This window comes from Octodon degus, unplaced genomic scaffold (assembly GCF_000260255.1).
Source record: "Octodon degus isolate 3935 unplaced genomic scaffold, OctDeg1.0 scaffold00007, whole genome shotgun sequence".
In the NCBI taxonomy this organism is placed as follows: domain Eukaryota; kingdom Metazoa; phylum Chordata; class Mammalia; order Rodentia; family Octodontidae; genus Octodon; species Octodon degus.
Window position 1 is genome coordinate 23,641,571 of NW_004524583.1, and position 10,096 is coordinate 23,651,666.

Consider the following 10,096-nt stretch of genomic DNA (forward strand, 5'->3'; position numbering starts at 1 on the left):
CAGAGTGGGACATTTCCAGTGAAGCTGCAGCATGTGCTACATCTACAGTGTATCCGCAAAACACAAATATTTAGGTATTACAATGACTTATTTAGAAAATTAAGTCTTTAGCCAGCTACACATATCCACAGGACTACACGTACACACACCTGTGCACTCAGCCACGCACATACAATATATACATGTACTCATGATGTAAATTTGACGTAACATTAACAGGTTCAGATGACTACTCTGCCTATTTAAGGAATTCCTTCTAAATATATAGAACAATTCATACCACTGTAATGTACTCAAATTCGACGACGTATTCTGGCAAAACAAGGTCATGATCGAAGACGAACCACTTGCACTGCCGGAAACCACAATCACAACTTCTTTGTCCCGCAACAGAACCTAGTATAAAAACAAAAACAAGTGAAACACTCAAATCTAGCAATATATTATGCCTTTTAACTCTCACACACAATGTACAGCAAGGCACTCTCAATCGTCCCCAATGATGAGTGAGGGCTTTAAAAAAGTCTCCCCACCCTGAAGCTTCTTGGTTGCGTTAGCGGCTCCCGTCAACCTTTCTCCGCACAGGCTCGCAGGAGCCAACCTCGTTCATATTCTTTGCCTTTTCATATTTTTTCATGTTGTGCTGAGTAAATGGTCACTTTTTAAAAAAAAAAATTTAGGGAAGGGTTTACAGGGTGTTCAGGGTCTCACTACTAGACTGGACTCATAGTGATCCGCCTGTGTACAGCCTCCCAAGAGCTGGGATTACAGGTGTGGGCCACCATGCCCTGTCTCAGTTGCAATCTCAGTAGGCCCTGGGGGTGGGTCCCGCACAGCAGGCTCAGGGATTGAAACCCTGGCCCCTGTGCCTACTTGCAGGCACTTTAATCTGCTGAACTATTTAGCTGGCCCAAGCCACATATTTTGGGGGAATATATTGCCCTAAAACTTTTGTTAAGAATTGAGATTCTTTAATTCTTATGTCACATGTGCTCATGTGCAGAACCAGTCCACTGTACCCACAGGACCTGAATCACGGATTCAACCAAGCACAGAATGAAAGTATTGAAAAGAAAGTTCGCAATGAACAGATAGAGACTTTATTATTCTCTAAATAATACATTATAATGGCTATTTAGGGTTCACCTTGTGTGAGGAATTATAAGTGACACAGAGACTATTTGGGACGATAGTGCGGGTTGCGCACAAGCACTGTCCCATTTTATGTAAAGGACTTGAACATCTGTGGGTTCAGGGATCTGAAGATGAGTGGCCCTGGTACCGATTCCCCAAAGAGCCTGAGGGATGATTACGTGTGTGTGTGTGTGTGTGTGTGTGTGTGTGTGTGTATGTACACACGCACTCACAAAACAAGTTCAGATAGGTAATAGAAAAATTATTAGTAACCAGAAACAGACTTTGTACAAAAGTTTACAAACTGGTAGGTAGAGGTTAAACTATATACAATAAGCCGTAAACTGCTGTATTAATTACAGCTGTTTTCCACTCAGAGAGATTGAATTATATTTCTTTTATGATGAGCATACTTCGTAAATATTTCTGAGGCACGAACACTGAATTAACTGTGGGATAGTTGGCTTGATTGATAGATTCCTGTTCATGAGCTTGAACACTTTGGCCAATAAAAACCTTGGTAATAAGGAGGATGCCTAAATATGAAAAAAAAGAGAGGATATTTAACAATTAGTCACTTTAATAGCTTTCTACTGTAAACTTCTCTATTGGCCAAGACTTGACTTACATTCTGTAAAGGCAGAGACCAGGCTGTGCTGCTTGCCACCCGAGGGTGCCCAGCCACACCCCTCACTCCACCTCCTGGGAGGAGGCGCTCAGCAAACAAATGAAAAAGCTATGAAAGAAGAGCCCTGGGATTGCATCGAGCCAAGCTTTACATTAAAAAGAGGAAAGAACACAATAATTCAGCCACGTTTCTCTTAAGTTCTAAAGTTAGTGGTTTTTGTTGTTAACTAAAATTTATATAGCTTAAGATACATGAGCATTAAAATCTCCTTTAGATTAGTTGATCCTTGAGATCCAACTAAGTATTAAAGATTCCCAAGAATCAATAATGGGGAAAATCATTTCTAATCACTACATATAAAAGTCAAAAGATTGTTTTTACAATGTGTTAGATACAAAACAAATTGGAAGAACATAATTGTCTTTGAAAAATGTATCTCATAAGGTTCTAATAGAACAGCATGAAGTATTTCTTAAAATGGAAATGGAGAAGAATTTATTTTTTTAAAGTAGCAAATGGCTTTTTCGAGTGAGGCATCCTTAATTCAATAATCATGTATAATTTGCTCATTACTAATGAAGCACAACACACACACACACACACACACACACACACACACTTTGGGTTGACACGAAGCATCTCAGCAGATCTAAGTCTGGAACAGAAAACATCATTCTTACAGAATTCAGTAACTAACTTCTGACACTGGGACAGCAGGTGCAAGGTGGGAGCCAAGCACAGGTGTCCACCTCCGATCTGATCTACGCCTCTCATTGGACATTCTTGGGTACTATGCACCAAAGCTTCATAAGTACATTCATTCATGCAACTACTAATATTTTAAGCCCTTTAAAGAAGCAATGGATTAGCGTTTGGACTGTATCTCTAGCACCTACCAGATCATAACAGTGGAAGAGGAGAAAAGAGAGGGCAGGGTGAGCTCATCTTTCCTCAATTTGTGGGTAAGCTCTCTCAGAGAGTCCTGCCAATTGCTTCCCATACTTATTATATATATATATATTAATATATATTATATAATATATGTGTTATATGTGTATATATTGTATACTATTATATAAGCTACATATGTAGCTACATCATATATTATTATATAAGCTACATATGTATACATTAAAAATTTATCTTCTATGAAGCAAGTTATAAAGTGATCTGCAGACTTCACAGTTCATCTCTAGCTGATTTTAAATTATAACTAGGTTTTCTTACTCTATACTGTGATTATTCAAGATTAAAAAAGTTCCACAACTTAGAGTGCTTTATGGGATTATCACATATATGGACCTTGTACTTTTTCCTTCCTATAAGTTTGGTGTGTGTGTAACATATACATGTGTGCTCACGTTCCAATACATCTATATGTTGCACTTGTTTGTTTATTAAAATTTATGTATTTATTTATTTGGTACAGGGTCTCACTGTGTAGCTTGGTCTCATAGTGATCCTCCTGTCTCAGTCTCCCCAGTGCTGGGATTACAGCCATGTGCTACCACACCAGATTTCAACAGCCAGCTTAGCATGAGGCTGGCACTGCACGCAGCACCAGGGATCAAACCCGGGTCTTTGCACTTGTCAAGCAGGCAGTTAGAGTGCCAACCTATCTTCCTGGCCCTGCACTTATTTTTTAACACAATAAACACAAGGAGGCTGTGGAAAACGTATGTAAGTTATATTAAATGTCTGAATGATAGATGAGTATTTTTGTTAATACTGATACAGAATGATACACATAACTATTTGCTCATAATGTAGCTATATTGATTATTACATTTTAAAATAAATTTAATAAATACACATTATTCCACTAATACATATGAAATAAAATGGTTTGATGGAAACCTCCTGGATTGGTAAAACCAAGTATCAAAAATGATATGAAAATAAATAAATTAGAAGACAAAAATTCAAAAACACTGTCTACTTGTATTACCATGTCTGAAGAGCTCCTGATCCAGAGAGCTTTTCTTCTCACTCTCGTGTTTTTGCTGTAGAAACTCAATCCGTGGACACTCACACATACTTAGGCTGTTCACAAGAATAATAGCTTCTCTCCCGAGAGGCAGCTGCAAAGAATACACATAGGAGTATTTTTTTTAACAGAATGAACAATCCTTTGGTTTCAATACAAAGCCGGTGTGGCTGGCTTATGATTTTATGCACGTGTCTCACAAAGAGGTGTGTGGCTCAGACTCCCTGAGGAGAAGTAGCTTCCCCCAGGCATGACTCTGCTCTGCAAGGCCATTGCAGTATTTTAAATTCATCTGATAATAAGTTCATAAAAAAGTGATCTAGAGTTGGTTAGGGTGAGAATTCTACCTATTAACTGCTATTTTCAAAAACCTGATGGAGATTCTTAGGATCATTGACTTAACCATCTTGTTTATATAAATGTATGGTTTTGCCCCAGCCACAGTCCCTAACTTTTCTACTTTCTCCCTCTTCATTGTTTAATCCTTAAGTTCTCACTTTCTATTTAATTGTGTTATAACTTTCAATTTTAATTTCTTCTTTTGAGTTCTTACACTAGGGAGACAATACGATATTCACCAAATACAGCTTCTCTCTAACTGCAATGGAACACCTATCTCTGACAAAACAAAAAAGGGGGAAATAAATGAAAGACCATTTTGCGGTGAAAAAAAATATATGTATATACAAAATAGTAAGGATAGAATTTTTTTTTTTTTTTTTTTGCGGAACTGGGGATTGAACTCAGGCCCTTATGCTACTTTCTTAGTTCAATGAGATTTGTATTAATATTGTTTAGACAAGAGATCATGTCTGCATCTTGTACTCTGAATAACCACTACAAAGACAACAATATGCAGTGTATTAATAATTGTAACTGTCCTACTAACCTGTTTTGAAACTGTCTCATTGCTATTTCTTTCTCATTAAAATTAACTTAAAAATTATAAAAATAAAGTGATCTAGAACAAAATCTGCTCCTGCAAAAACAGCCAATGTCTTCTGACCACACCATGGGGCATGGGCATTAGCTTTTGGGGTGCACTCCACTAGCAATCTTGTTAAACCCAAACATCAGTGAAAGTTCTTATTTATGATGTTTTGGTCTAATCATCTACCTTGTTTTCCGGAAACACGTTATTTATTACTGTGGCGAGGCATGAAAATTCCATTTTGCATTGTGACTAGCAGCTTTATTTCTCAAAAGGGTTACATCAGTAATATCCGCATTACCTGCCAGGCTAGCAGCTCTAAAGTCAGCATAAAAGAATCTCTATTTTTAGGCAGAAAATGGGAGCTCAGAGACTACATGATCTTTCCAAGAGCAGAAACAGGAATTAACAGTCATGACTTACATACAGATTGTAGGTCTTTGTCATGATTAGTTTTAAATTTATCACTTGTTTTATATTAATAGCCACTTTACTTAAAATGATAACTTTTCTGAAATGCTAACTATATTTTTTTCTTCACTTGATCTTAGCCAAAAGGCTGAGAAGCGATTATATTTTTTTCTTATTGAAATATGCTATCTGAAGAGTTCTTAAAAATCAGTGATGAGGGGGGCCGGGAGATGGCTCAGTGGAATAAGCGCTTCCCTGGCAAGCGGAAGGGCCAGAGTTCAATCCCGGGTTCCGCAAAAAAAAAAAAAAAAAAAAAAAAGGTATAAAAATCAGTGATGAGACAGGGAAGGTCTGGGACGAGGGCCACTAGTCTGAGTCTAGCCTGGGCCCCTTGCATCAAAAACACACACAAGAGAAGTTGGAATGTGGCTCAGAGCAAACGAGCAAAAGAACAAGTGGCTTATGCGACCACGTATGCACGTCTCAGATTGGCAATGATCATCAGTATAAACTACAACCTCTCCGCACGGCACTGGGAAGGTACGCCATGACCTCGGTCTTCAAGTGACAGAGGGAAAGCAGGAGCTCTCCCTAAGACTTAAAAATAAAAGCATCACAAGATGTGTTAAAAAAAAAAAAAAAAGATATCCTCTTAAACTGAAGAGATTAGGAAAGTGAAGAGGTGACAAGACCATGACTAGGCCTCAAAAACTGGATGTAATTAAAATAATAAGAAATCAAAAAGTCATCTTTTAAGAGGAGGAAAGCATACAAAGGTTACAGAAACATGTTATGCGCATCTGCCGTCTGCTCACCTGATTTCACCGAGAACCTTTCCCTAGGCCCAGTGCTGCCCTGAAGGGCTAGCAGAGTAGGACCCACAGCCGGCTGCAGGCCAGCCATCCAGGGGCTACAGCTGTAACTCTCAAGGGACTGCCACTTAATAGACCAATGCTTGACAGTTTGCAGGACGCTCCAGTAGCCCACTGCTCTCTATAAACCTGCTCTCTGTAACCCACCACCCAAGGATGGGATGGAACTTCGTGAAACCCTGCTGAACTTTCGTCAGGTCGTGCTGTAGGCTCCCCAAGTGTCAGTTTTGTTCTTGAATTTATGCCAGTTATAATTGCTCTTGAAATGACGCATATTATATAAAGCAAAGAAATGGAAGGAAAGTTCTCTTTCTGAGAAGAAAATTAAGTAAAATTTTATCATGGTTGTTCACTATCTCAGACAACTGTGGTAAAATATCATACCAAAACTTTTCTATGTAGCAGGCACTGTTGCAAGAACTTTTTTGGTAGCTTTTAATAATATATTTTATTTAATTCAGCAGATGTATGAAATATTATTTCAACATGTAGCCAGTATAAGAAGCTAGAGTGCTTCTTTCGTACTAAGCTTTACAATCCGGGTGTGTATTTTAAACAGGCGCTTGGGCCAGTCACATGTGGTCATCCTATTGGACACAGCAACTCTGGCAGCTCTAGCAGAATCAAAGGAGAAAGTCTGTCTCGCAGACGGCATGGGAGCTAAAGCATTTGGCACAGTACTGGTGGCTGGAGAGAACAGAAGGCGTCAGCCCCTTCCTCGCCCCCCTTATCCATGAGGGCTCCTGGTTCCCGGAATCGAACGAAAGCCTTATTCTAAGCGACGCTTTATGCTACCTTGCTTGCTTCGCTCTCCTTGAACCCTTTCTCAAGTATCTGGAGCAGATGCTTTTTCTTCACTGTAATTTCAGGGTCAAAAACATAAAAAAGGCAGTCCAGCATCTTGCGATAGCTCCTTAATCATTGGGACAAAAGAAAGAACACTGAGAACTGATTTTACAAGAGCTTAGTTACAGATAAATTAATTATATACCCCTGAGGGCATTTCTGTTTCCTTTTTTTTTTTTTTTTTTTTTTTTTGGCGGAACCGGGGATTGAACTCAGACCCTTGTGTTTGCCAGGCAAGCGCTTATTCTACTGAGCTATCTCCCCGGACCTGACATTTCTGTTTCTACTGGATGTTCCCTCATTTTTAAAACCTTTACCATCCACCCCCACTGTAGAAAGTACCAAGGCAGATAAATAATGAGATCACCTCTCTAGGGTGTAGTCTCAGTACTATTAACTTTCAAAATAGACCTTTTAAAATAAAATAAATCCAGATTTTCATAAAATCGTTCTTTATAGAATTCAGTTTCTTACTCTGGATCATGCGTATCTTCATCACCTAAAAACTTCTGAAATTTTTCTTCAAATTTTAGTCTCAGAATACGGTTGTTAACTTTAATGACACGTTTTACTTTTATTCCGGTAATGCCATAGGTTCTGAAGTCCCATGTACAGAAACGTGACAGAATTAATTCATAACAGGAATTATACCTATGTGGAATACAAAGCATACATAAAGAAAATAACAGATTTTCCTTAAAATGTTTAAGAGTACAAAGTTACATATGCTAAAAATTATTGCTCAAAGTTTGTGTTTTTGGCTGAAGATACACAGTCATGTAGCAGCTCTGCTTTAGCTCATACCATGTATACTTAATCTATAAAAGATGCTAAATTTTTAAATAGGGAAAAGAGGTTCTTTCTAAACTACTCTCTATTTTTTTCTGACTAAAAGCTAGATCGTTTGACCAATTCTCTATTCTTGAACTAATTCCCTTCACTGGCTTCAGTGAAACTGTACATTCCTGTCTTCCTCCTGGTTGGTGGCTCCTCGTGGCTTTCTCGATGGGTTCTTGGGTGACAGACTTCCCGTTTGGGTTTCCCCAGGGAGCAGCGTTTGGCTACCTTCTTGTCACAAACACTCTCCCCGGGTAACTTCATCTGGTCCCTGGTTTTATATATACTCTTATAAATTATACCATTTTGCTTCTAGCCTTTGTCTCGAGCCACAGTACCTGTATGTACGCAGGCCGGGAGATCTAACTACATACTTGATATGTCTATCTGTGCAAGCAACACCTCTATTGACCAGAACTGCACTGCAGGATTCACCTGAGGACTTTCTGTAATAGTATTCTATGGTGCAACATCTAACTTGCATCCTATGTTAAAAGCACAGAGATTTTTAAAAATCAAAACAAAACGAAGCCCACAGACATAACCACCTTCTCTGTTGCCTGCTAACACCTGATTCCTCTGCGTGCCTATGCAGCGCTCCCACACACTCTGGTCTAACTACATCCTGCATACGATCACATCTACCAGCACCACTGTCATCCTAGCTCAGGCAATCATCAACTCTCAGCTGACTACTGTGATAGCTCCCTACCGAGGGACTCAGAAGTGAAAGAGACCATGTCTCTGCTCTCAGTGATCCAGGAGGACCAGGTAGATCACAAAATAGTTTCTAAATACGGCAACTATGGAAAGATCTGTGTAACAGCTGAGTGAATCAATATTTTTTCAAAGGACCAAAACATGTACGGTTACACATGAAATACTTTTAGAAATTAATCTTTTAGAAATTAATCTCAAAGAATACAAAGTTCACAGATGTGGTTTCAGATTCCAAAATGGAATCAACTTTGAAAAATTTGAACCTCCACTGGTCAGGATTTGAAGTATCAAAATAAATATCATATCATAATAAATTATAGAAGCACATATAAAAATTTAGCTGTCTTCAATTCAGCCAAATAAAAATTCTGAAAAAAAAAGAGCAAAATCACAGTGCTTTTCCAAGTAGATTTTTTTCTGTTTTGGAAAAGTTATATTTCCTAAAATTGTCATTTAAAAGACAGGACTTGGAGAAGATGTCACAAAAGATGTTTGATCTGAGAAGAGAGGGGTAAGGGGGTCCAGAGCCAGCAGACGCTGACTTTCTGCTGCCCTCGTGTGGCCATCCTCCTAAAATTACACTCTAGAGAATGTAGACTGAGATTTTCAAAATAGAACATTTGAGAAGAAAGTGGTACATGGGACTGGGGCTATAGCTCAGTGGAATAAGTGCTTGCCTGGTAAGCACAAAAAAAAGACTGACTTTAATCCCTGGTACCACAAAAAAAAAAAGAAAGAAAGAAAGAAAGAAAGAAAGAAAGAAAGAAAGAAAGAAGAAAGAAAGAAAGAAAGAAAGAAAGAAAGAGATACATGTAAGTGAATATGGCTCGCATTTCCCCTAATTCAAAATCTAGCAGGGCCTGAACCTGAACGTGAGTGTGAGTGTGGACCAGAGTGAGCTTCCACCGAGCTCAGCACCGGAGCTTCTAAGCGGCTCAAGGGAAACTAACCCCGCAGGACCTGACAGCCGCTAGAGGAGACAGAATTGAATGGAGCAGGGCTACAGTCCAGCATGCTACCTGCTAACCAGCTCAAAGATCTCACAAAAACCCACATTGCCATCTGCAGTGGGAAATCTGCTGAGCCTACCCAGGGACCATTGTCTAGATCCAACTGAGCCACACCTTATCTAAATAACTAGTCTTGGAGCCATGGAAGCTGTCCATATCAGACTTCCTTCACTCTGATAGGGATTCACACCACTGGCATTCTAGATAAAGCTTTTGTTATTTAGTGGACATCTTACTAGGGCCGGAGTGTCCTCATGAATTGGAATTGATGAATGGATAATACTGAGCTTCTAGTCCGGCTACGAATAGCTCCATGAGAGAGCTCTCTCCGCTCTTGCAGCAGCTGAGCAATGATAGAGCGAGGATGAAGACACAACCTTCTTCTGAGTGACGACAGCAGAACAAGCAAAACCACCCAGGGGGTATGTGTCACCTGTACCCTGGGAACAGGGAGGTACGTGGTTCAGTTGACTGTAAAACGTTCTAAAACAGAATGAGAGTTCAGAGGCACAGAAATCTCCCTGGCAGGCAAAGGGTCTAAGTGTAATTTGGAAGGAAGCAGACAGCGCCTAAAGGTTTTCATTTGGTTTTGTTTTTAGCAGTGTTTCCAACAGGAAGCACATCAGCAAGGTTCGTATGAGAGACCGTTTAGGAATCTGTCCTGATTAAAGGCCACTGTGTGCCCACTACGTGCAGGCACTGCAAGAGGTGCTGTGGCAA

The 10,096-nt window shown here is 39.4% G+C and overlaps 1 protein-coding gene across 1 annotated transcript in view; it reads right to left on the minus strand.

The window, feature by feature from the left end:
• The window catches only part of LOC101592728 (leucine-rich repeat-containing protein 9), a 120,796-nt gene that overhangs the window by 66,511 nt on the left and 44,189 nt on the right, over positions 1-10,096 (minus strand). The window contains 5 exon segments of the mRNA XM_023701646.1: positions 281-396; positions 1,548-1,670; positions 3,711-3,843; positions 6,759-6,876; positions 7,284-7,460. Of these exon segments, the coding sequence (XP_023557414.1) occupies positions 281-396; positions 1,548-1,670; positions 3,711-3,843; positions 6,759-6,876; positions 7,284-7,460 (667 nt within the window).